General features: G+C 46.5%; 1 protein-coding gene across 2 annotated transcripts; it reads left to right on the top strand.

Annotated features, from left to right (window-relative positions):
* Positions 1–914: 914 nt before the first annotated feature.
* On the top strand, positions 915–27,451 carry LOC114853201 (gamma-aminobutyric acid type A receptor subunit gamma3). 2 transcript variants are annotated; one of them, XM_029146292.3, is made up of 9 exons: positions 921–1,666; positions 1,786–1,931; positions 9,092–9,159; positions 15,824–16,044; positions 17,900–17,982; positions 19,889–20,026; positions 20,576–20,728; positions 22,947–23,146; positions 23,591–27,451. In XM_029146292.3, the coding sequence occupies exons 1-9, from the start codon at positions 1,614–1,616 to the stop codon at positions 23,867–23,869; spliced, it is 1,341 nt and encodes a 446-aa protein (XP_029002125.1). In that variant the 5' UTR covers positions 921–1,613; the 3' UTR covers positions 23,870–27,451. The 2 variants fall into 2 exon arrangements, 1 of the variants encoding a protein (XP_029002125.1); XR_008694467.1 differs by lacking the exon at positions 23,591–27,451 and having other exon boundaries at positions 915–1,666; positions 20,576–21,856; positions 22,364–22,969.
* Positions 27,452–27,561: the final 110 nt, after the last annotated feature.

Here is a 27,561-nt window from a genome sequence, read left to right as displayed (position 1 = left end):
GTTGCTCTCGCTTTGTCCTCGTTCTCCACGTGCAGGAGATTTGTGTTTTTGTCAGCACAATCTGCTATTAGACTCCCTTTGATGCTGTAAAGACACTGTTTGATACCATCAGAACAAAATGAAACTATAAAGCAGAGAAATGGTGCCGGTGACTGTCATCAAGGGATTATTTACCACAGCAGTTAATTTCCACCCTTCAAGACTCTTTTATATGTGCCAGTGGGTGAGCACAATGCTGGCGCCACAGGCAGAAGCTGCTGTTGTCCTTGTCATTCCTGGTTCCACTCGGGCTCAGCCGGGGTCGTCTGTTCATTTAAAACGAGAGCCAGGAGAAGCAGGAGGCAGGTGCCTCTGACCGGCTGTTATTACAGAAGCCGCCTCATAATGATGAGAGACTATAACCTTAAATACAGCACGTCACCATTTGTGTAATTCCTTTAAGTGTATTTCATCACATTTTACAAAGGATTTTATTTAAAGGGCCACTCCACAAATTTATCTTATGATTTAATATATTTTATAAAAGCTACTATGTAGATAAAAAGAAAGGGCGTTATATTAAACATAAACCTTATTTTCAATTAACTTACTAAAGATAAAAGTAATTAAAATCACGACCTTGAAGTGCTAATCGAGAATGATGTCATCAGGCCTGGTTTGGGGTAAGGTGTGGGGTATGACAAGAGGGGAACCAAATTCTGAAACGCGTTGCATTGTGGGAAATGTAGGAGCCAGATTTTGCCAACTCAGGCGATAAAAAAGATCATCTTCGGCTTCTGTTTCGATCGTGTGGATTTTGATAGATGCACAGAGTGAAGCGTCCTTTAAACGTACGCACTGCACACACACACGCACGCAAACACACGCACACAACCCTTCATTACAATTACAAACGCTGCTTCTGTGAAAGGCTGCAGGACAATTAGCAGCGTTTAGCAGCTGCACTGGAGCACTTTGATATTCAAGCTTTGAACTGAATATGTGGCAGATAAGAAGAGAACCGAAGAGAGACACAACACCTGCGCTCAATCTGCAGTTGCAGCACGAAACAAACCAAATTTTAATCCGTATCCTAAATAACTAAGCCCATTTAGAAAAAAATAGTTTTAAAAGCATGTGTTCAACTTTTACAGATTATTTACAATTTTTTTTATTTTCAATTTTTTTACACAAAGAAACTTTTTGGCACAAGAGAAACACAATGACCAAATGACCTTTCTCGTGCTGTGACGCTTCTCTGTTGAACCGCAAGGTGCGCTTCAATTAAGTGGCGTGACGCAGACAGGCGTGCGGGACGAGTCGGGGTCTCTCCGTGGGCGCACTCAGAGCGCGCGCACCTGCGTGAGCCCGGCAGCGTCCGCGATCGAGGAGCCAACCGCAGCCCGCGCGCGAGAGGAGCTGCTCCTCCGCCCGACAGCGACCGCGAGGGAGGGATTTTGCACGCGCCCGGCGTTCTGCAATGACTTACTGCCCATTTCCGTCGGATTTACAAACTATGACGAGCTGTCGGTTCGGCGCGGAGCAGCTGTGACCATCGCGTCCGGACGGACGGACGGACGCCGCCGCGCACGCTCCCCTCGCACATCCGCACTTGTTGTCGCCCCGTGGGAAACATGACATCCAATTTCGTGGCACATGTCCTACTCCTGTCCGCACTGTCTACCTGGTAAGTGAGGCCGATCACTGGAGGCGCGTGCAAGAAAAGTCCAAGTTTGTCCCTAAGTTGATGCCCGTCGCTCTCCACGGGAACAGCGTTCAACCACCTTCTTTCCTATTGCCTTCCAGCTCTTTAACAATCGAGTACGACGAGGACTACGAGGACGTCACAGTGAACCAAATGCTGGCTCCTAAATCCCAGGAAACCGACGCCACGGAAATACTCAACAATTTACTGAAAGAATATGACAAGAAGCTGCGACCGGACATCGGAGGTAAACATCACTTTCTGTCACTTCAGCAGCAGAAAGACGGTTCAATTCATTTAATTGGCTGTTAATTGACACTAACCATGATACGAGTATTTTTATCTATGAAAGTCAATGAAATGGTGTTAATAGCGCGTGTACTGTACAGAATGAAACCTGCATCACCCACAGTGGCATCGATTACATATATTAACCTGTTAGACTTGCTGAAAGTCCTCACAAAGAATTGAAATCTCCCACAGCAGCAGCCAGAGGCTTCTCACGCCTGATGCATGCTGTGTATGGCTCCAACAGCTGCCCGTCTTGTCATCTTTGTGCAACTTTTGCTGTAAATGTTTTGATTACTGAAAATGCCCTAGAATTGAAAGTGTGCTTTTATCAATAATTATTATTCAGTGTGTTGTGATGGTTGTGGACAAATGAATGAATGACTGGGTTTCTCTCCATGGGCTTTTGCTCTAAAATGTCCCCCCGTGCTTCAGTGGGGCTGAGCCTCACAGTCGGCTCTGGTGCAGCTGACCACAGATCAGCTGTCTCACTGCGCTCTGCTCTAAACGTGTGCGTTGTGCACCTCATTTGCCTCCATAAGCGCTTTTACGCTGCGATGATGCCTGTCCGGTTGACTGGGGCGCCAAAGGGTCAGGAGCGTCACTATTAAAGGTCAGCTTTAAGGTGAGGTCCTCGTGAAAAGGCGCGTAGGCCGTGAGGATCATATCCGACCCACCTGTGGAGGGTCGAGCGTGGCTGTGAGTGGCTCCCATTACACCCACTGGTTGGACTGGTTTCAGCCAAGAAGCAGATGAGTGCATTTAATGCCGCTACTGTTCTTTTTCCTTGGCACAAAAACTAAATAAAAGGACAAAACAAGCAAAATGTTTGCATCGGCATCAGCTGTGAGACAAATTATTGCTTGAGTACCAGGCTGCAGTTTCAGGCTAGTTGATCTCAGATGAGGTGAATCTGCATCAAACTGTGAACGGCTGAAACATTCTGCACGTGTTTTCGGTGAAAGACGAAGCTCCTGTTTATTTGCTGGTTGCTGCTGACCTGTAGTAACACGCTTCCAGATGTATCTCATGTATTCTCCATGTGTCCTCATGAATGTAAAGTCTATTCTGAAGCTGAAAGTTTGAGTGGAGCAGCGATATTGTTAGTTTTCCATTGATTCAGCCACTGTTGGGTTTGTTATTATATTCTTGCTGTTGTGATGAGCTGCTGCTTTTTGTATCATCCAACAAGACTCATCTACAGTTTGTTCCCCTCAGTTTGAGTGATGCACTCGGTCTCCGAGCCTTTGTGTCCAGCCTGCCGGTGGGTTCTCCCCTGGTTCTGTGTAGACCACAGACACACCTGTTGCTACACTCCTGTATCGGTGTTGCTGAGGTGGAGGTCATGACACATGTTCCTGATCTGGTGGCGGCTCCTGTGTCTCTGGGAGCAGTTCCCTGTGTTCGGCCTCCCTGGTCCTGCTCCGGTGCCGTTCTCTCAGCCTTCTGCTCCACGTACTGGATTTCTGCTCCAAAGCTGCCATTTGATGCCCTGTAGGAGCTCAGCCCTGCTCTCCAGGCCGCCCTGAATCCCAGCCCGAATGCTCTCAAGTGGTCGAGGAATCGCTCAGACCACGGGAGAAAAGAGAAAAATCGCCTCCAGGGAGCAGTTCAATATTTTAGGGAATGTTGTTTCTTTCTTATCTGAAGACTGGCAGCATTTTTTTTTATTTTGAATGTGCCGAGAATCTAATAGAGTCAGTGGAGAGTAAAAGCTGGAGCTCCTATGACGCGGGCTGAGCAGGAAAGCAAGTCCCAACCTCCGGCTTGATCCCACAGGACTGATTACATTCATGTAGTTTGAACATCTTTATCGTCAGATAATTGCACGTTGTACTCGTTACTATGGAAACAGTCAGGGAAACATGCGGGGAGCAAATATTATTTGTTCACTGGCCTGGAGAGATAGATTGTGTATTACTGCCCTTCTTGCCTCAAACCGAGGAAAAGCTGTTGTGACGCCGTCCTGAGAGTTTGACTCTGGCTTCCAATCAACACTGTCCGGTGTCTCACTCTCAGTCTCCTCGCTGATGCAGACGCCTGCTTTCCTTTACTCCTCCCAGAGCTCCACCATCTTCGTCCACCTCGTAAAGTCAGGCACGAGCTTCAGTTTACAATGAGCTTTAATCGTCGCCGGGCCGCAAAGAACCATATTTACAAGACTGTTTCGTCTCAGGGTCCATTTTATGGCTGGCGCGTTACACTATCACGGGGAGACGATGACCCAGTACATTAAACCTGAAGGGGCGGATGCTCGGCCACCTGGGGGCAGGAGAAACAAGCAGTGGACGCAGCATGACACTGAACATGAAACCAGCCGCTCGCTAAAAGACAAGCTTCATTTAGTGTTTTATGCCCTTTAGATGAAGGAGGGAGAGAATTAATGAAATTATTTATTCTTTATCATTGAATGTTAGAAATATTAAACATATACTGTAGTAAGTTAGTGAAGCGCCGGATGCTGTGACTGGATGAGGAATATAAATATTGTGAGTGAACCTCTGTAATAAAAGCAGTGACCTTTTTTCCATGAACTACTTCAGGGACCACTGAATCATCTCCTTTTGTCACACTTCCTCCCTCACAAACACACTCGCGAGGAAAATTGTTATTCTATAGTGTATCACAGATCTGTATTCCCCCCCGGTTGCTCGGCCAAAGCCCAACAAATTAACTCGTATGGATAACTTCAAAGAAGCAATGATAAACGGAGGGAGTGCAATTAACTTTTTTCCCCCAATTCCCCCTGACCTCAAAGCAGAGATAAGTCAATTAGAAAGTCATTTGTTGTGATGCCGGCCCTTTGACTCCACGAGGAACGGCTGCGACCTCGTCCGCTCACACATTATTGAATGTGACTTTTGAAAGCCGGCAGTGGACTCGGACTAAAAGGTGGGATTTCCACCACTTGGCAGAAATAAGAAGTGATGCCGCGGCTCTAATCACTGGTTCTGGATGGACTGGACCTTGTCCCAGCGGTGGGGCAGCTGTGGCTGGTGGAGGCAACAGCACAGGTGCGAGGTGACGCTTCACCGGTTTGCTTTCAGGTATTACGGTATGTTAACGCGTCGTACTTTACCTGCCTGAAGGAAAAAGAAACCACTCCTCAGGGTTTTTCTTTTCAGATGAAGGTTCTTGTATTTATTTTCAGTCAAGGTCCTGGAGTCTGGAGATGGAGGAGTGGCCCGAGTTCTGTTATTTCGCTAATATCAGTGGGACCTCTGTGATCCAGCACAGACTCGGTCCTGATCAGATTCTGTGCATACGGAGGCAGTCAGTGGATGTGAAGAAACGCCAACCTCACGTCTATGAACAGTTCCCCAATGCCCTTCTAATTATCAGCTGTTTTTCTTATTGTGCGTAGCGGTTTGAAGCCGAGACCGTCACAGGGAACATAAGAGGCTTTCAAATCAGCATTTCAAAACAGAAGAATGGAAATAACAGTACAAAAGGCCCGTGCGGCTTCAAGCGGCACCTTTCCTTTTGTTTGGACCATCACCTCGTCGCACAAAAGCCGCTGTCGCCATCCGTCAGACGCGACAGTGATTGACTGATCTGTTGAACACACTGTAAACTTAGTTCACTCTGATTGATCAGCGCAGTGTCAGGAAACAAGAGGCTTTGTGCGTGCGAGGAGCTGCTCTAAAGGACTCGAGGCTCTCTCTTCTAATTGCGGCAAATGGAAGTTGTCGTACTCTCACAGCACTGTATCGTTGGCGATAAATGCTAAATCATTTTTGTGAATTACATGGTTGTTACACAAAATCTGAAACTGGACACTAAATAACCAGCCAGTCTCAGGTTTAGCTCTCAGTCTCGCTCACAGCACAGTTTCGTGTCCTCACATTCATTAAACAGACCTGCTTAAAGTGGCCTCAGCGTCTGGACACATGAGCCGCGCGGCTGTTTGAATATTTCAGAGCGCTGGCATGTGTGTAGTAATGAGCCTGGACGACGAGAGGAGAAGCTGCGTCTTCACGTCGTCGGTCACTAGTTCCGTCGCTGGGAGTTACTGGATGAATGTGTCGACGAATAACGTTCGGCGGTGGAGCTCGTTACTCCAACGAGGGCTCGGAAAGCGCCTTCACAGGAAGTGGAAAACCTAGTTCTGTTCTTCTTTCATGAATTTCACTTCCTCCGTAGTGTCTTTGAGTGGTTTCTCACTATGTGTCGCCTACAGCGTATAGTTGTAATTGAATTATCACCTCCTATCATTTATTTATTTTCATTGCAGAAAGTTGTACTGTAGTAACTCACACATGTCTTTGGCTCCAGTCATCCGCCATCATATGCACCTACATCTTAGTAGTAGCTAATGAGCAGAATGATCCGTTCAGGGCAGGGTTAGTGGGGAGGTCACAAAAAGTTGCTCATAAACCACTTTACTGAAACACAAGGAGATGCAAAGACTCTGATTTATTAATAATAAAACAATGAAATCTACATCTGTTTCTCTCATCTGTCAAGACGTCGCCCTCGGCTTACGTGGATGGAGGTTAGGTCACGTCTCCGTGGACCTGTTCATCAGTCTCCTCAGCAACAGATAAGACTAACAGGAGGCACCGGCCTCTCTCTCCAACCCACATGCCTCCAAGTAACAGTGTGCAGGAGCGGAGAGTTCCTTCTCTTAATCTCCCACCTTCCTCTTATTAAAAGGCTCATTTTCATATTTTGCACGATGCCGGTACCTGAGGCGACAGCATCCTGGACCGTGCAGTGTATTTAGCAGATGAATACTCAGAAACGGCTAATTGATTTCTGGTTCATGCTCTCCACCTCCCTGTCCACATCCACTGGATGACCACCTCAGTGGGGCTGTAGGCAGCAGCAGATTTATGGCCTCCAACACAATTAGCTCAGTATAATGAAGGAAGTCGGAGCCGGAGGAGCAGAGGGACTCGATTACCCACTGTTCTTAGTCCCTTACTGGACACGTACTGCATGTCCCACACCTCCGGTCTGTTTACATCACAGGACAAAGAGACCGCTGGTGTTGGTCTGGACCGCTGGTGTTGGTCTGGACCGCTGGTGTTTGGTGGTGGGACACAGCAACCTTAGGTTCTGGTTGGGTGAATAACAGTTTTTTGACAATGCAATTTCATTATACACAGAAGCAGCTGTGCATCTGCTGTGCAGAAAGGCTGCTCATGCCTGTCCACGGTCCAGAACCGAACCAATATGCTTCACGTTAGACTTTCTTTAATTTCTAGGACCTATGCAGGATTTACTGCCTGACACAGATATCTAGAGAAATATATTCCAGGAAATAGATTTGTCTAAAAGGACAAATTTACTTTGTCTGAGGAATTGACAAACGCCTCACGCTGTGGGTTATGTTCTACTTCACTGGACAGTGGCTCTTGAACGAATGAATGAACAGGTTGACCCGGTTTGAACCTGAACCCGTTTTATTATTTGTGCTGTATTACATCACTTCCTGTTTCCTGCTTCTTCCTTTCACTCTCTCTCTGGCCTAAAGGACTCACTTCACACATGGTTTTTAGTTGTCATGTCAGTCACTCCTTCATTCTGTTGGTATGTTTTGTGCTACATGAGCAGTGATTTAGTTCCTTCTCTTTGTTCTGGACTATTTTTGCCACTTTGAATCAAAGTAAACATGAACCTTTGTTCATGTTTACTAGTTTATTTTAACTCTTTGCTTTGTGTTCCCCTCATTTTTCACTTAGTTGGTTGTTGCTGCATCTTATCTGCACATGACTAGAACCAGAAAGCTCAGGTCGGGTTTGAGCAGAGCTGCAGATTGTAGACGACGACGACGAGCAGGTTAATTGTCTCCAGTTAAATCCTCGTCTGCCTCTAACTGCCCGGCGGGTCCAAATCCACCCTGTTGCAGGTTCTGACATTATCACCTGTGGAAGTGTCTGAGCTCTGCCCCGGGTGCTGGGACCAGCAACAGGAGCTGAATCAGGCGTGTTCCCGACAAACGCACTGATTCAGACGCTGTTCTCAGATCTGTTCAGGCCTCAGCAGGGACTCTCCACAAGTGTTCTCCAGCGCGCCATCTGTCTGCGCGAACTCCGCGCCGGGACCGAGACCGGCGCGCGGAACGGTTCTCGCCGTGGACTTAATTGGCTGAGACTGAAAGGCGTCCACAGACAGGTGATGTGAAGTAAAGGAGAGCTCTTTGCTATGCAAATGTAGTAGGGTGTCTATCTGCCCCCCCCCAAAGCCCCCTTTACGCTCATGCAGGTCTCATGCAGAGGGTGTAGGTACAGCTTCCTTGTGGTGGATTGCTGGCACATTCATATTTACACATCTCAGCTCATTCTATAGCCACTGCAGCGTTACTCTAGGACACTGTCATGGTTTTCTACCCGTCTAGTAAAAGACCTCTGGCCAGTTGTTGCTGTCGTTGTGGTTTTGAGCCCCTCTCTGTTTTGTTTTTGGGTCATTTCGAAACATCATTTGTGTGGTGGCTGTAGCCCATGTGCAAAAAGCAAATGTTCGCAGGGTCCGATGTGCATGTTAAATCTGAAGAACGTGCTAATCTCTACAACACACGCTGGACCTAATCATGATCATTAGCGTTGAGCTTTAAGTGCTGCGTCTGGGGCTAAAACAGTGAGTCTGTATGGCCACGAATGGCCTCTGACACACATAAAGTTGATCCTCATGGGAAACAATGGGCTCATGTTTATGATCCCGGGCTTGTGATCGGTTAATTCTGCAGCTGATGAACACGCATCAATCTCGCGGCCTTATCTTGTTAAATTGCACAGATTATCTTCCACCCTTCGGCTGCTCAGGACTCACTGGCGCCTGGGGTGGGACCACCACGACGCTTCAGCGCGGCTCCATCAGGGACGCGGGCGCTCCTGGTTTATCAGTTAATTGCAATACGTGAGAGCGACAATGATGACGTCACTGTGTTCTGTCTGCGGCCTGGATGCACAGATTCATCATTGCATATACTGTAGCGTGTCATGACAGTGACGAAGACTAATGTGCGCTCATTACTAGCAACGGCAGGACCCATTCACTCAGCAGCTACTCACTCAATAATAAAGGCTCATTGATCCACCTCCACTTCACATTTTGGTTTACACAGGAGGCAGGTGAGTCTCAGCGTCAATAACTGTTTTGCTCTTCTCCCCACAGTTAAACCAACTGTCATAGATGTGGACATATTTGTGAACAGCATCGGACCAGTGTCGTCAATAAATATGGTGAGTCGCTCTGTTTAAGTCTCTTTTCTCTTACAGGTTCCTTTTTGGAGAAATTGTTGTCTTTTTAATAAGATAATTTATCTTTGTTTGATCACATATCTGCAAAGGTAGAAGCAGAATGACACCTCCATGATAATTTATCTCCAGATCACAAGACAACCAACTTTCATCAAGAGAACTGTACTGTAACGCAGGAACAGCACAATTTTATTATAATTATAGTAATTATTTTCTCCTGAAATTTCTAAACTACAGTATTTTGATCTTGATTAAGATGGAAGGAGTCAATGACTGTTGCTTTACTAGACCATGAAGTATTGAATAGATTTGAATAGAGTTCTCCCATAAGCAGGTTTTTACTGGAGCTGAATGTGCAACTCAGAACAGTTCAATAACCTGTAGCCGAGGAGCGACTGGACAGGAAAGAAACGTGACCACAATCAGAGACGTGGAGTCTGCGACAGGTACATGGGAGGAATGAGGTTGGAGGATGGCAGCGTGGAGTCAGCAATTAATTTACAGTGTGCGTACTTCTTTTGTAGCATAGCAGAAGCCGAGGAGGTCTCTCCTCCTCTCGCTGAGTCCTAATCTGAGCCACCGCTGCTCCTTCTCATTTTAGCCTGTGCTCCAGCACCTTCCTTCCACGTGTGACAGGCTAATTTTAAGACCCATTGTCAGAGAATAATTCCCATACGCTCGTATCAGTTGTCATACTTGTATTGTTTTTAATTACAATGCAGCGTATAATTTAAGGTGTCATGACTTCTCCAGGAGACAGACGGTGATTAATTCCTTTCTTTTGAGGATTAAACTCGGAGGGAATAAAGACATTTTTTACCAAAAGTACAATAAAAGGAACAGCACAAAGAAGCGGTTCAGCGGAAAGTTTCAAAGGAGCTGAGCTTATTAACATGCTTCACTCCGATATTACAGGTAATGTACAGTCTTCATCCACAGGCCTCTTGGCTAAACGGTGCAGGGGACCAATGCATCAGCTGAGCCCTTCATTCAAACCAAATCACTGACATTTGTGACAGCAAGTGAGCCACTAACGTGTCTGTTTATCTTCCCCTCCATCCAAAAGTTTATCCATCCGTTCTGCACCACTCAGGATATGAAGTCCTATATATATATATATATATATATATATATATATATATATATATATATATATATACAGTATACATATGCAAATTTAACAACACTTAAATATTACTCTGGGTGCCTGATGTCATGTCCTTACTGCTAGAGAAAATCAGGACAAGGACTCTAATTCCCTCATTTCTAGATCATTGGGTGCCGCATGTTAGGAATAATTGGATCCTCCAAATCGCGTCCCAGAAAGACAACAGCACTCCACTGAACAACTCCATTACTTGGCCTGGTGCATGTTGTATGAAACACAAAGCACAGGGTTTCAGAGAGGCGTTAGGCGTCTCTGCACGCATGGACCTCACAGCTGGATGGCGACGGGTGTGCGTGGCTGCGTTCCCTGTGTACAGTAGGCGTGAATGTGACCTACGCAGGGCCTATGTCCTCCAACCACACAGGGATAATCAGTATGAATTCAAGTGATTACTTTGACCAACTCTGTGTAATCAATTTAGGCCCATATGGATTTTCAAAGTCGTGTCCCACGCCGAGCCCCAAATTAGTGCTCACGTATGAAATTAATCAAAAGCTGGACGCGAAGGCCGAGTTAAATCTCTTCCTTCAGAAGTGACACGAGGTCAAAACAATGCTTGTTATTAAATCCAAAACGTAGGAGTTTCTCTCCAGGAAGTTTCCTCCTTAACAGCCAAAGAGCATAAATACATAAATTAAGTTTTGACATTTAACGAATACATGATGGGGACTAGACAAATGATGTTCCGGGGGTTAATGTAGGTAAATATATTCATAACACTCTGACTCTTGTGCAGTGGCCTTTGATCACCAGCACCTCCCTGCAGAAACAGAGATTTCAAAAGAGCCTAAATTACAAATAGTGGTCTGCTTCCCAGGAAGTCGCTGAATTTTATAATGGCTATAATGAAGTTACGATGAGACAGTGTTTAGGAGATGCCCGTCCATCTGCTGATCTCACATCCAGGAGCCTCGAAGCCTTTATTGTGTGTTCATGGCGCAGCGACAATGAAGCGACTGACCCATTCACTAGAAACAATGGGCAGTAGACAATATGTTAGTCCTGCAGTTTTTCGAAATTAGAATAAAAGGCTATTTTTATACAGGTACGTGGGGGTCATGCAGTGTCCAAATCAACCTCCCGTAGGATCCAGGACTTCCTGCCAGAACAAACGCTGGAGCCAGAGGGGTCCCGGTCCCGTCGTCACCCTGCAGAGCCTCACGCTCGTGCCCGTTCGTTCCCACAGCTCCTAGGTCCAGCCTCCAGCACATTATTCATTTCTACCCCTGCTAGTTGCAGCCTGCTGTAATGGCCCTGGCGTTGCAGCGTGCCTGTCTTCAGCAGGTGGGTCAGCTGGTTCCGAGGAACCCAGGCGCTAAAGGAGAAAGTGCGTTCCCACTTAATCAGAGTGGCGCATCAGATTTTCTTCATTTTTCTGGCTGAGAGACTTGGGTAATGAAGTCATCAGCACGAGGATCATATAATGAGGCTTTTGGTAATAACCACACACACACAACGAATCTCACCGGAGTATTAATGCGCTGCTATTGTGGATCAGGCAGCATGTAATGAACTACAAAAATATCTTTCCTACCTGTTCGTGTGCAGGAGCCCATGCATCCGCAGTGGAGTTGGCACTTCACATTTATATATTCTGTAAAGGGTTAATTAGATTATTTTGTGATTCATACTACAATTGTCATTATTAGGTTTTATAGGAGAACTCAAATGAGCACTGTGGTGGGGATGGAACTCACCTGACCTACCTGTACTACCTGAGGTCAGTGGCCTTGGCCTTTGACCTTTAGCCACATAACTGTAATCAATTCATTGTTTAGTCCAAATTTCAGCTTCACCTTTGTGCCTTGTATCCTTTGACATCATAACAATAGGATGGATGAACATAACAGGCTGGATTTTGTCCTTCACTCTCGAGTTTGTAGACATCTTGCTCCACAACTAGCACAAACTGAGATGTTGCATTAACAAGGAGTGTGTGTGTGGGGGGGGGGGGGGGGCTGGAAACACGCTGTACAGTAGTATCGCCTGCTGCGGCACAAAGAATGGGCCGTTTCAGTGTGAGATGTAACATGCTGTACCTGTTCTCTGGGTGATAGCCCAGAGCACGGGGTCACGCCGGGGGGGATGATCGCCTTTATCTGTCCGCTTCAGGCGACCTTTAGCCGCCTCTAACGAGGACACGGGAAGAGGCTTCACAGCCACAAAGGCAACACCACAAGAAACCTCAAAGCACGAGCAAGATGCATTATCTGCTGCACGGCGTTCTGCTGCATAGTCATTTAGTGCGAAGTTCACGCTGCAGAGTCAGCTGTTCGGCTTCGTCCCAGTTTACAGTGAATGCTGCAATGACCACGACAGGACGCATGGACGAGAGGGAGAAACCGGCTCTAATGCACCACGTGTGCGGTTTGTCTGATGAGGAGGTTTAAATGTGAGCGCTCTGAATAATTTTTAACCTTGAACAGGAGGAGGAACACAGCAAAACGAGCAGGACTAGATTTAAATTTGAAACGGTCTCGTGTTTAACGTGTTTTCAGTAAAGCACTGAACTGTTGGAGTCTCACAGAGGACCAAAGTGTTTTCCAAATGCCTGGCATCTACTGTATGCAAGTTATTAATAGGTCCTAATTTGCATAAGGGCAAAGGAAGGTCAGCAGAATGTGTCTCCATGCTCACCTCAAATATTAAAAGCTGCATCACTGCAGGTGACAGCCGTCGTGTGTCGCACGGCTGCTCCACTTTCCTTCGAACACAGGGTGAACTGTTACACAGCAGTTCTTCACAGACAAGAGTTGAGGACTTTCAATTGTGGCTAATATCACAATCATCCACATGATTGAAACCGTGACGGGAAGGTGTTTCAATGTACACATAACTCTGTTCAGTATGACTGTGCTGGTATCTGTTGATCCATTGATGAGTGTTTGTACTGACTTAAGGATTTAAAAGAAACAAGGCAAAGATTTAACATCTACTAAAATAAGTAGCTGACAAAACAAGTGAAATTCTTTTCAAATTTGTTCTGATTTTGTGGGAGAAAACCGCCTAAACCCAAAGAATCAGTCCAACATCACCACACATGAAGGTCAGTCCGCTTGGGAAACCACAACATTGAAAGTTTCTTTTCTAGCGCGTTCCTAGAAGTTATTACAGTACAATCAAAGCGTCTCCCGGGGAGCCTCCAGGAAAAGCCCCACTAAATCAAGTTACCTCAGGCTGCTGTGAGGCGCACGTCGACTTGGAGGACTTATCATTAGTGTGTAATAATAGAAACAAAGAAAAGCTCTTGAATGAGAAAATTCCCAAAACGTTTAGTGTCACTAAAACCAGATTCGCTTCTATGACGCAGCACAGCTGGTCGCTTCCAGGCAGTTTGAATTAGATTATACAGGTTCTGCCCATACCGTACTGCAGTTGCTTGGATTGTTCTGCAGGTATCTGTATATTCAGCTCCTCTGGTTCAGCAGCCTCAATATAGCAGCTCCTCAGAGGCCGCAGAGGTGAGAGACCTATTTTCTTCACGCCGCCGTGTGGAGCGGCTGAAAGCAGGTGTGGGGAGGGGAGGGGGAGATCGATCGTCTTTCTGCGTAGTGTAAATTACCCTCTAATGTGAAATTATATATGTCATTACAGAGCAGGATATTTTGGTTTTGATACACGACTTTTATCTGTTTTTTTAATCTCCTACCCTCCGTGTGCAACTGTGTATTTCCATCTGTGAATGCTTGGGCTCAAATTAGTTCTGTTTATTTGATTTGCAGCACTTTCCCTTCACTGTTCATTAAATCCCAACTAATGCTTTTGTGTGTGTGTGTGTGTGTGTGTGTGTGTGTGTGTGTGTGTGTGTGTGTGTGTGTGTGTGTGTGTGTGTGTGTGTGTGTGTGTGTCTGTTTTAATTCCCAAACTCTGCACAATTAAAGGTCATGAGCTCCCAGTGTTTCTCTTGATTATAGACTTCATTCTAATTCAAACCAGTAAAGACACTGGGTAAAAGGTCAGACACATTTCAGGCCGTGGCAGCAGCCGGTAGGAGGCCGACTGTCCTTAATGTTATTGTACTGTACATCTTTATCAGCTTTGCTGCTGGAGCACACCATATCTCTTAGTTTATAAAGGTGTATACATTCAGTTCTTTTAACGTTAACAGTGGATTGTAAAGGAAGAAAGCTCCAGAGCAGAACCAGCTCAGTGTGGGCGGCTTCTGCCTCGTCCGGTTGGGGTGAGGTGATAGAAAAGAGAGGACAGAGAATAAAACTCAAGGAGCTACTGTATGAGGTTTTTAAGATAAGATGGAGCCTTATTCACAATCATACTATTTATCACTTTTAGGGTTACGAGGCTCAACACAACTATGACTCTTAGTCATAGTTAGCTGCAGTGCTGAAAAGAAACCAGGGCTTCTTTTGATTTTCTTTGAAGTGTCTTCCCATGCTCTGCAGGTTATACAGTTTGTAACTTATTGCAACACCACTGCTTTTCTAGTTTTCCCTTAGAGCAGTCGCTACCAGATAGGAAATGATACTGATTAAATATTGATTACTAAAAAGTGGCCAGTTAATTGACTTTAAAAGATGTCGCATCAGTCTGTATCTAAATCCAGTTTTGACTGGCTGCTAGTTGCTGCTTCATGTTTGCCTGTAGACGGATGTTCTTCATTTAACACGTAGCAGTATCAGTGGCTTTGATCAGTAGTTCACAGTTAACAGGATTGGAGGTTTCCAGGTGAGTAGCACCACCATCAATCAATCAACTAAAAAAGCCTGCTCTATTTTGCCCCATCCGGAGTCACTGCGGAGCATAAGACCTTTACGGTTTCCACCCCACCGTGGCCCCGCTGCCTCCGCTTTTCTTGACGTTCCTGGACTTGCTGTGGCGAGCCTTCGACCCCACGGCCCCGTCAGAGTAGCACAAAGCAAGTTAGTGAGGTGGATAAAGAGGACCAAGGTTTCTGCACTTCAGCAGGAGTCTTTAATGTGGCTTGAATGCTGTTAACCTTTAGGAGATGGATCAGCCCCCACCACTCAACAAACGCTGATCCAGCTCCAGCTCAACACTACTAGCACCAAGGAGCTGCACCGCGATTGTCAGGGGGATTCATTCTAAGATGGTTGAGGACTCCACATCCAAGAGCTGGCAATCGGAGGCAATAAGGCTTAGGGGCAAAGCTCAGCTCCACTCGTTGGATGGAACAGGAATCATTAATGCACAACAACTGCACCTGAGTTTGTAGCTGAGGTGAACACTCCCCAGCATCACCTTTCCCAGCACCAACCCCACCTCAGCCCTTTCATTCCGGAAGTGTTTTCCCCTCTGATCTTTCAAGGCAGCGTAAAGACAGACCCCCACACAATACTCTACAGCACTGTTTATACAGCCAGGTGTATTAGCTTGATGAAATGGGACCGAAGGTGCAGCGTGAGGGCTTTTAAATCTGTGACTGTAAAAGTTCCCAATAATGAAAAATGAAGCGATGAACGCATATCTGGCTCGGTCGGGTGACGTTTCCACCTCTTTCAGGAATACCAGATCGATATCATCTTTGCCCAGACGTGGACAGACAGCCGCCTCAGATACAACAGCACCATGAAAATACTCACCTTGAACAGCAATATGGTCGGCCTCATCTGGCTCCCGGACACCATCTTCAGGAACTCCAAGAACGCAGACTCCCACTGGATCACCATGCCCAACCAGCTGCTACGCATCTGGAATGACGGGAAGATCCTTTACACCCTGAGGTAAAACATGCGCAGATACATGAGCGTGTGTGGATGGAAGGCTGCTCTCCGGCAATTATCTGCAGGATCAATCCGTACATTTATTATAGACGTTAATGAAGCAGAATGAAGCTCTGAGTCATATTCATGACTAACCTGTGCTACTGCTGCTATTACACATACAGTAGAGGGATTTTACTAACTAATTCATTCTATTAGGCTTATTTGTGACAGTAAACAACATATTTTATCCAAATATCCCCCTTCAGGAACAATAAGGCTTAATGGGCTGTCCTGTCATATTGTTTGTACATAACTCTGTCCTAAGCTATTTTCATGTGAAATAATCTGGGATGCAAACGTCCCTCAAAGCGAACAGCACAAAATCAATTAGCCCTGTCATTAGCCAGTGGAAGTGCAAATTGCCTGCTTGAGCTTTAAGACCAATTTACAAAGGCAGGCAGCCTCCTGCCCCGAAGCACTCACTGTAATTGGAGCACTCCACGTTATTATAAACTGCTCCTTCTCTAATAGGCACCTCTCAGCCGTCCTCAGCCTTTTTGGCATTGTCCTCCAGTTTGACTGAGTAAATTAGCAATACACTAAATGTGTTGTAGGGGCGTCAAATAAAGCCACGACGCCTGTGTCTGAAAAACAGCCGTTGAGCCAGAGACGGCACGTATCCCTCACCGGCGACGCGCCGGCTCCTCCGTGGGGCCCCGCTCATCCCGACACTCTGAGAGCGCGCAAACTTTGAGGAGCAATATCCGCTGATGGCATGAGAGAAAGACAATGAAATGTCATTTGGTTCTAATTGAGCGCTGGCTGGACCGGAGTAAACACAGATGACATTTGGTGATATCAGTGTGTCTCCCACGTGCGCGGCATTGTCCCAGCCCCATGCTTTAATGACGTTTACAGCAAAGCCTAGATCTCCACTGTTGTTGGATTTTGTGTGCGTTGCTATGCAAATCTCCATGGAATTCCTATGGATGTGGATGTGTTTGGGTGAAAAAAAATAGAACTAAAGGGCAGTAAGTTAGTAAGAGTTACTGTACTGTACCTTAACCTTTTTTTCTGAATATTGTAAATATAAATGATAAAGACATTAATGTACTGTGCTTTGAAATAACGACAACCCACCTGAAGCTAGCTTTTCTAAAGGCCTCACTTTCAGTACAATAGTTTGCTTTGTTCATGAATCCACCATCATCATGTGGGCATGAGCGTGTTCCAGGGAGCCAGCGCTGTCCAGACCAGACTAGACGGATGTTCTGTGGGTAGATGACACTTCCCCTCTCAAACACTGTGGCCGTGGTGGTTATTGCGTGACCTCTGCACCACAGCTCTTCCTCGTTGGTCTGTGAGCCCGCTGACCTGCGTCCTCACCCCTTCTCCTCGCTGCTACCCGCCCAGCCGGCTTTTCTGCCTCCTGAAACTTTGGTTTCTATGTAACAAAACCACAATTAGTGATCAAATGATGGTTGGGAGTGAACTTCCTCAAATGGCGCAGTCCAATTATTAATGGAGCGTAAGTGAGTTGCGAGGAGGTCATTGGGATGTGTGGATGATGTATAGTATAGTGAGCAGGACTGTCAACTAGGCTTGATTAGAGGTGTGCGTGCGCGCGTGCGTGCGTGCGTGATTTACAGATGTCTCCCACTAACTAATTACTTCTCTTACAGCATGATGACTGCTAATTAGCCATTCGCTGGCCCACACTGAGCCGACGAACAGTCTTAATAAAAATTTATATGCACTAATGCGTTTGTGCCCGTATTAATGTCACGTTATTTCACAGTGTGCCACTAATCATAATTAATCATGTACGTTTTGGTTTGCTATTGGCCTCACATTGATTCTGTTTTCCTCTCAGACTGACGATAAACGCAGAATGCCAGCTGCAGCTGCACAACTTCCCGATGGACGAGCATTCCTGCCCACTCATCTTCTCCAGCTGTGAGTATGGCTTCCACACCACAATGGTCTCGGTGTGAGCCCGGTCTGCTTGGCCTGTAATTGCCACATCACCACTTCCAGTGCCGTCTTTGCTGTTGGACTAAACAGACACCCGGCTGTGACAGATGACAATGTTTGTGTTTGTTAATCTTGTACACAGATAAAGTTTTCTGTGACTTTATGCTAAATTTATGCTAAATGACATATGGAGGGTTCTGGAAACATGATGTATGACTGGCGCTTGGATCATGTGTTGCAGTTTGAGCTGTATCGTCTACATACTGTACAAAGAGCAACTAGTCACAAAGTGACCAGAACCACATGCAAATATTCACAGTAAAGAATGGAAACTCAGCTAAAATACAGCTGACTTCAAAAAATATACCAAAACACCTCAAACCGGCATTATTTGAGCTGCAGCAGCTGCACTGAAGCCTCCACACAGTCCGTCCAGTACATGTGTTAATGTTACCTTTCGCAGTGTCGTGGCCTCTCAGGGATCCATTATGAACAGTGATGCAACATGCACAGTAAAGACGTCTGGAGATGAAACGCTGCTCAGCGTTGCCAAATCCCGTTTTGCTCCATTAACTCCATTACCCGAGGAAATAAGACGTTACACGCGTTTCCATGACAACGTCACTGTTTTCTCATTGAGTCATATTCGCTTATCTTTATGGCCATCGGGCCTCAGGGGGTTTAGAATAATCAACCTGCCAGGCAAATAAGCAGCATAATGAAGTAGGTGGACGTTATAGGTGGACTACACATAGTGACAATGCTCAGGGCATCTGCAGTGATACCACCATTTTTTACAATTTGTGCAAATTCTGCCTTCAGAGTAAGTGTTGTGAGAAGATGTGTTAGTTAAAAAGATCAGACACACCCATCCCGCTGACTCGGGCCTCTTGGTATTATACGATTTGGAACAATCAGACCTATTCATTTCCATGTTATTACTGAGAGCAATCCAATTGTCTGCTGTTATAAATTCATCTACTGATGTAGAGTCAATGTAATCCCTGTAAAACCGGATGCAAGTGAAATTGCCACACCTACACACTGGCCTATTTTTCTCCTGAAATAGAAACTGTCCACATGATTACAGTGCATCTACTGTAGATACAGAACACAGACATAATGCTGCAGATATCAATCAGAACTGGATTCACAGATCTGTGAACATCCACTTCTGGATCATAGAAAACTTGGTAGAGAGAACTGATGATGCTCCTCATCTTTAGCAGCAACACTGTGACCATGTGTTGTACTGTATATAACTGTACATGCTGGTGTCAGAGGGATTGTTGTTTTCTAACAGATGTGTGTGTGTTAAACTTACTCTCCCTCTGAAGTACTTTTATTTTGAAATGCGTCTACAGGCCCATTGTGCAAATGTCACATTCTACAATCCTGTCATGGATTGTTTCTGTTGAAGTTGAAGAGCAGTTTTCCGAACATTTTAAAGTAGAATTTGCTTAATCTTTAATGGTGTCGTTAATAGGAAATGGGAGAATTGCAGGAAATGTTAATGAAATTCATTCATCAAACATGTTTGAAAACAATTAGGAGTTTAGCAACATCTTCCCCCACACGTAACGCTCCCGCTAATTGAAAGCCTATTACATGAAATTGTTCTCAGGCAAGATCATAACATTGTTAGCATTTCCCGCTAAAAGGATTTTGCGTCTGTCTAAAGCAGAGAGGATCCAGGCGCTGTCGCACCAGGACAAATATGGAATCATTAAGCTGCTGTTACTGTCACGCGATCGATGGCTGCGGCCACGTGTGAAGGCCAAGTCCAGCATCAGCTCAGCTTCAGGGTCCAGCTTCCTTCTGCCTCGTGCTGCTGTGGGTCAGCACATCACCACTGTACAATATGTGTGATGTCTGTCTGTGTTTACAGACGGATACCCACGAGATGAGATGATCTACAAGTGGAGGAAGAACTCTGTGGAGGCGGCCGACCAGAAGTCCTGGCGTCTCTACCAGTTCGACTTCATGGGCCTGAGAAACACCACGGACATAATCCAGACGACGGCCGGTACGCAGCTCCGGCTCCTGCTTTCTTCTAGTTTGCTGCAGCTGGTTGTGAAAACAGTGTTTCTGCAGCTGAAATGCATTCGAGCTGGTTAGTAACGGGAGGAACCCGGGAGCCCAACGCGTGCGTCCTCTCCTCCTTTTCCATCCGCTTCTCCAGAATCACCGTTCAACCTGCGTCGCCCTCCTCTCACTTCAGGCCTCCGACGTGAAAGTGGCCGCTCGCGCAGCCTCGGTCCGATTTAGCCAATCGCCACCAGCGCCCCGAACGCCTGCCGCCGCTGAAAAACAGATGGCTGTTAAAATGTATTAACTGCAAATAAACAGAAGTTGAAAACAAGGTCCCGCCATGTGGCATCTGCATAAAGCTGACGCAGCGCGGCCGTTTTTAGAACTGCTGTGCTCCACATTATTTGCTTTTAGGATTACTCATAAAACTCAACATTCACCGCGAACCGCGCAGCAGCGGCGCTAACGACAGGCTCCGCTGTACTGTAAACGCACACTTCCCTCACAGTGAGCTGCATTTCACTTCCTCTGGCGTCATCCACAGGGGACTACGTGGTGATGACGGTGTACTTCGACCTGAGCAGGAGAATGGGCTACTTCACCATCCAGACCTACATCCCCTGCATCCTCACCGTGGTCCTGTCCTGGGTGTCCTTCTGGATCAAGAAGGACGCCACACCAGCCAGAACGGCTCTAGGTACCAGAGAGCTGCTTATGTGGAAGGAACTCAAACATACAGTCGTCTTGAAGTCGCTGCTCAACATTTCTGCACCCATTTGTGCATCTGAAGCGTTTCTTCCTTTGAAAAAGGCTCCATTTCAGGGGCTCGTTGCTGCTACGGGCACATTTGTTTGTCACTTAACTCCAGCCACTCCATCTGCTTTTTACTCTTCTGTTATGCTTCTCCCTCTTTTGTACACGCTTTCTATTTTGTTGTTGTGCCGTCCTGTGGAACATGTTGCAGAAGGTAATTGATTTCCTTCATTTGATCTTTTTTGTGTGTTTTCGCATTGTCCATTGTTCACATGTACAGTAGATCTTCGACGACCCAGCATCAACATAACACAACGAAACATCTTTTATGATGTGGTATCACCAGTTTAATAGTGTGCACAAGTGAGAAGAGGCAAAGGACGACATATGTATTTGGTTTAAATCAGCTGGATAAATTGAGGGAACGTGATGAATCATGAACATGATTTTAAGCCACCCCAGCTACAATATAGATTTGAAATTCTATACAGTAGCAGCACTACTGTATATATTGACGCTCACAGGTTTGTTCGCATGAAGCTGTCAGTAACGATAAATGCTTCTGAGAGTCGTCCTCTCTCCAGACCTGCCGTTCACTGCATTGTTTAGAGCAGCGATTCCTGAATGTGAGCCACAGCATTCGCACAAGGCAGGTAAGAGTAATCACCGTGGCAGGCCGACGCCAAAGAAAAAGTGCGAGACGGTCGTCTGAAATAGACGGGGCCGGCTTGTTACCATGGCAACCTCGGAGAAACAGTGGCAGGTGTTTTTTTTTTCTTCGTATAGGAATGTCTGTAATGGCCTCGGTGGAGGGTCGAACAGGAGGGAATATTCATGTCTGTCAGCCTGAGCGATGTCAGCCACGCCGGCTGCTCCACCAAATCAAATCAAACAGGGATGAAAACTTAAACTGGGCCGTTGCAGGTTCTTCAGCGTTCTGACGTTTTACAAAGCGTTTTACGGGAATCACAGCGTTCTGAACTTTGTGACCTGTTTCTCTGACAAACTACACGATCTTCAAGAGGCCAGAGAGTGTGACTGAAGTAATATGGACCCAAAGTTGATTATTGAGGTGAGTCAGTGTTGTTCCTCTTGAAATTCTAAACTTTGTAGAAATCTAAGCTAATAGTGTTTTGACTTTCAGCAAATATTACAAAAGGGATTAACATTAAAAACCCTTGTGTACTTTTTAATGCTATGAATAGGATGTTTACATCGGATGATTTCTCAACAGTTGTGTTCAAATACGCAACACAACTTTCATTTGTGTTTTTCAGTGTAAGACTCAGGAGCTCGTTCACTTTTGGGCAGATTCTGAATCATGGTCATCAATCTAACTGAACACAGCTGTGTTTTGTAAGAATAGCATGAAGAAGCAATGACACTTAATATCCAGATTGTAATGCTCCTCAAAGGGTTAAGAATTGACTTTGAACTGATATTGACTTCAGGTATTAAAGGTTCCTTCAGGCACTGTTAGCTTGACAGAGCACAAATGTTGTAATTCTTTATGGGTTTTTTCCATATTGTCCATTCTTTGCCATTAACCCCATTATTTGTCTTCATGTCTCTCTCCCAGCGTTCGATACGCCGGAACCTGCATCAGAGTTTCACACAAGGAGCACAACCAACAATACGCAGTACAGTTGTAAACGTAATGTGCCACAGTCTGAATGTGCTAATTAAAAGGAAATAAACAGCGTGTAAATACAAAATGTTGGTGTGTGTTTCACTCACGCTTCATTTCCCCGTCGGTGGATCGCTTCGTGCTCTCGACCTCCGGTTCTATTGACCGTGTGTCAGTTTCCTCTAGAGAAACCGACGTCTCCCTCACCGAGACCTCCTCCAGTGTAGACGCATCCCTCTCACATTAGGCCTTTAACTGACAGCTTAGACACGCAGCCAAAAGTCGCCCATCTGATTCTGAGGCCTTTAATAGATACTGAGGGAAAGGTGCAGAACTGCGTCCCTCCGGCTGCGCACGTACAGTAAGCTGGAAGCTGGTTGATGGATTGGGTCGTTGCTGGATCGATGCTTAGAAGCCTGAACGGAGGCCTCGGGTCCCTGCTTCACCATCGCTGTCCAGTCACTCGTGTGTGTGTGTTTGTGTTTCTGTACACCGTATGATGACTGTGCCTGATAACCACACCTGTGGGCTGCAGGGATAACCACCGTTCTGACCATGACCACCCTCAGCACCGTGGCCAGGACGTCCCTGCCCAGAGTCTCCTACGTCACCGCCATGGACCTGTTCGTCACCGTCTGCTTCCTGTTTGTCTTCGCCGCCCTGATGGAGTACGCCACCTTGAACTACTACTCGTACAGCACTCGGCGGCCGGGCTGCAGGGAGCCTAAAAGACCAGTGAGTCAAGGACAAACCCGCCTTTTGACCATGAATGCAGCCGGAAACTCTCAAGTAGCCTCATAATTAGATATGAAAACGCAGACGGGGGTGGCGCCCTCGCTACACTCCTGCGCCCTGGTTTTTTATTATTAGGAGAAGGAGGAGAGAAAAGCTTCCAGGGATGAGATGATGCGATGCTGCCCTTTCTGAGCTCTTCAGATAAGGCCGCTACTATTTTAAGGGGCACTGATTCAGTCTCAACAAGCTTCCGAGACAGACAGGCCACTTCTAGGCTGTCAACACCTGGGCGAGCGAGAGGGAGAGAGAGAGAGAGACACAGTCACCTCATAGGATGTCAGTCAATTCTCCCCAGACTGTTCTCACCTGTTTACTAAATGCATGTGCAGCATTTGAATATTCTATGAATATTATATAAGCAGCTACTGTAATGCGTGTTTGCAGAACTACTCGGTGCTGGATGTGAGAGCCCCGCACACCGTCATCGCCTTGAACAACTCCATGTACTGGCAGGACTTCGAGGACGCCTGCGTGTACGAGTGTCTGGACGGGAAAGACTGCCAGAGCTTCTTCTGCTGCTTCGAGGAGTGCAAGGACGGCGCGTGGCGGAGAGGCCGCGTCCACATAGACCTGCTGGAGCTGGACGCCTACTCCCGCGTCTTCTTCCCCACGTCCTTCCTGCTGTTCAACATCGTCTACTGGGTGGGCTACCTGTACCTTTAGCACACGGCAGGAGGCTGCTGGTCACGTTGAAACGGGGGGGGAACAGCACAATTTCACTAAAGGAGTTCAAGTTTAATCAAGGAAAACCAAATAACTCTTTCCTGCAGTACCTGAAGCGTTTACACGGGATAAAGGAGCAGATTTTTGCTTGTGTGACTTCAGGTATGACGCATCACTGATTCCCTTCCTGTGCTGGCGGAGCGAGGACAGGGTAGACTGTGTGTGTGGGATGAAACAAGGAAGGAAACACACGTTCTATCAGTTAGACATTATTATCCAGCCATCAGTCAAATCCAGACGATCAACATCCAAGGACATTCAAACCATTTCTAGTGCCTTCCTCTGGAGGGGTAGATACTGTCGCTACAGTGATCAGGGAATAACAATTCACAAAATAAGAGCTTGGCTTTGACTGATTATGGCTGATTGTACTCTGAGCTTGGAGGTTCATTTCTAAAGCAGCCATTTGTCGCAGCAAACACATTACAGGGGGCCCTCATGGCTTCACGCTGACTCATTCCTCCTGCTTGAACGCTACCGCTAACCCTGTACAGTCTGACAAACAAGCAGGAAGGAGAATGTCTGCTTGAAGCAGCAGAAAGGCTTCTACGTAGGTTAGGAATGAGCCTCCACCAGTCAGCTTTGGATCACGACAGTTTGTCGGCCTTCACGTTAAGCTTCACGTTCAGCTGAGTGAATAAGTGACTTTCTCCGTCGACACGAAAGGTTTGAGTGGTCGTATGTTGAACCTGAATTCAATGACTTGTTTGAAGTTGAGCCAAGGATTCAGCTGATTCAGACACTGTGGGACGAAGCACGCAGGGAACGCAGGCAGCCGTCCACCGCCGCCAGCTGCTGTTTCTCTGTGTTTGCAGCATCCATCGATGAAGGCGACGTTGCTCCCGATCGCCCTGGATGAGCCGCTTCGTTTGTGCGTCGCAGCGAGCACAAACACAATAATCTCCACTCGTTAGGACGTCTCGCCTCCGTTTGGCAGCGATCGCCCGCCGCCCTGAAGCACCGGTGATGTGTTCACGGACAGAATGATGGTTTTAATAGGAACTGTTTGCACCCTGATTTGATTTGCTTGCCATTAGCTGCCATTGGATCATCTCAGTGGCCCAACCAGAGCTAATGCATATTTACCTCTGATAATAAGCTCAGTTCGGTGAAGGCCACTTCTTTGCCTTGGGCAGCAGATCTAATGTTTTCTTTTTATTGTCTTTGCTACGTCTGCACCCCCTAAAATTGTTCATTCACTGACCACGAAGCACATTACACAGTGGAAGAATATGACGTACAGTGTAGTTCACATGACGCTGGCTCTGAGAGAAGCGGAGTATTTATTTGCGGGGCTGATGCAGTGGATGTTAAGCTGAACCGTCATTATTTCCACCAGGAGATAAGAGTGCAAAGTGCCGCCTACTGTGCCTGCAGACCAACAGGATGCTGAATGGAAGCAGCTCGTTGTGTCTCCTCAACAAGCACAAACAGAGGTTCTGTTCGTTCCCTGGCATTCACAGGAACCCGTTTCACACACAATCACCGCCAGACGTCAGCTGCCACGTGTTGTCGCAGTTCCGTGGTGCGTTCATGAGCCGCGCGGGCTTGTTGGTTCCAGATGTGGGCGCGCCGCGATGCAATAAGGTTTTCCGAGTGGTGCTATACTTTACAATAAGTCTTATTGTATTTCCACGTTGATGTAAAATAGTATCGAGTGGTTTTTTTTTGTTTTCTTTTTGAGTCGTTGCTAAGAGGAGATGACGGAGATCCCTGGCTCACTTTCACCAGCTGAGTCACCAGGACGCGTGAAGCGTGTCTCTGCCAAATGGGCCCAGACTGTTAAAATCATACAGGCTGTCGAGTAAACGCTCGCTCGTCTCGCTCCGTGTTGTGGGGAAACACTGCAGCGACGGAGGCAAGACGGCTTGAAGGTTTGAATCAGGAAGACAAAGTTCATTCTGACCACGTTCCTGTAATATCTCATGTAAACTACTTAAAAGACGTTTCATGTGCCTGTTACTGTATGTAGATCGCACATAAGGTTCTGTGTTGCTCCGTTCTGTTCTGTTTTCTATGTCCGTTTGATTAGGCCTCATGAAACATGTGGACGAACTGATTGAGAGTTTAAAGTCACACAGCGGGTTTTTCTGTCTGCCTTTACGCTCAGAAGACGCTCGTTGTTGGTTCCACCTCCAACCCAAACCCCCTCCTATCACACGTTCCTACAAATGTTCAGCCCATCCTGCTGGATACGAGACCTCAACAGGCTGGTCACCGGTGTCTCGTTCTCCACTTACTGATACATCATGCGTTTGTGGACTGCAGACAGGCTTCTGCATCCATGGTGCCTTCACACCCGGCACGAACACTTAAGCCCCTTAGTCCTGTGCACAGTGTGTTGATGGCAGCCTGGATGGGCCAAATGTAGAGCGCACTGACCACAGAATATATGTGATATGTGATGTAAACACAAACGACACAATTCATATCCAACTATTATTTTGTGCTTTTTAGGATTCTCTCACCTGTGTTGTACAGTACGTTGCTTTAAAACGCTGTCACCTGTTACATCAGGAGTATTTAGCCTTTGTATGAGTGTGATGCAGGCATCAGACTCCATATCCAGTACAGGAGGTGTGTCAGTGCAATCACAAATACTGTTTTAATCACACACAAAGGTTTAAGCCTGACATGTAGTCGGAGCCTTCCATGTCTTTGTCCAGCTGGACGGCGCTCATCCTCTGGGATTATCTTCACAGACACTGGGCTAAACTCAAGGGCGGGGACCGGTGCTGGGATGTGCTGCCGGGCCAGAACGGCCATGTGTGCGGCTCCTGACTGAAGCGGGGAGCCGGCGCTGAGCCCTGTGGCATCTGTGCCAAGGATCAGCAGATGGGAACACGCACGTAGACGCGAGGCCGTCTGCGGCTAATGAGCTCCTTGTGAAGAAAGTTGTAAATTGCTGTGATTTGGAAAGTTTTGTCAAATAAAGAGAGGGACTTTTCAGAGTGTTAGTGACTCGCAGTACAATAAACACTGGAGCGATACCAAGCCCCACTCAGCAAATATTATTGTGATGAATAAACCAAAGATATTTCTCTTTCAGTCTAGTTTATTCCCTTCTTGGTAAAATCACAAGCATCAGGTTTCTCCACATCTTTGCTGTGAAGTGTCACTTGAGTGGAACTAATTGAAGATGGATCGTGTCATATTATTATTTGTGGGACAAATGTTCTTCATCCAGTCAGAAGCTGTTTATGTTTCTGTTGACTCTCTCCCTTTCAACTAGCTGTACACGCTTTGTGCTTGGTCCCTTCACACGCGTGGCTTCTCTGTGACATATACTGCGGTGGATTCCTCATTACTCAGTGGTACAGTCAAGTGCTTGAGACCGTGTTGAGGCCGTACTTCTCGACAGCGTGGCGTCCTGTGAGTGGGCTGGTTTTAATGCTACAGCGTCTGCAGTACCTTTCTGATGCCCGTGCTATTTTCATACCTACAGTACGGTTTCTTTTGTATCTGAAATGTGCATTACAACCAATGAAGACAATATGGAATAAAGTTTTTATCATAAATGTATTTATTGACTTGGTCTTTCATTGTCAAAATGCATCTTGGGTAACGTGAGAGGACACTGGGACCGACTGGACTAGTCATCGATCTATTAGGGTCCACATGCAACAGAAACA

The sequence above is a fragment of the Betta splendens genome, chromosome 4 (assembly GCF_900634795.4).
Source record: "Betta splendens chromosome 4, fBetSpl5.4, whole genome shotgun sequence".
Taxonomy (NCBI): domain Eukaryota; kingdom Metazoa; phylum Chordata; class Actinopteri; order Anabantiformes; family Osphronemidae; genus Betta; species Betta splendens.
Note: the sequence above shows the minus strand (reverse complement) of the source record. Positions and strands in the feature narration are given on the sequence as shown.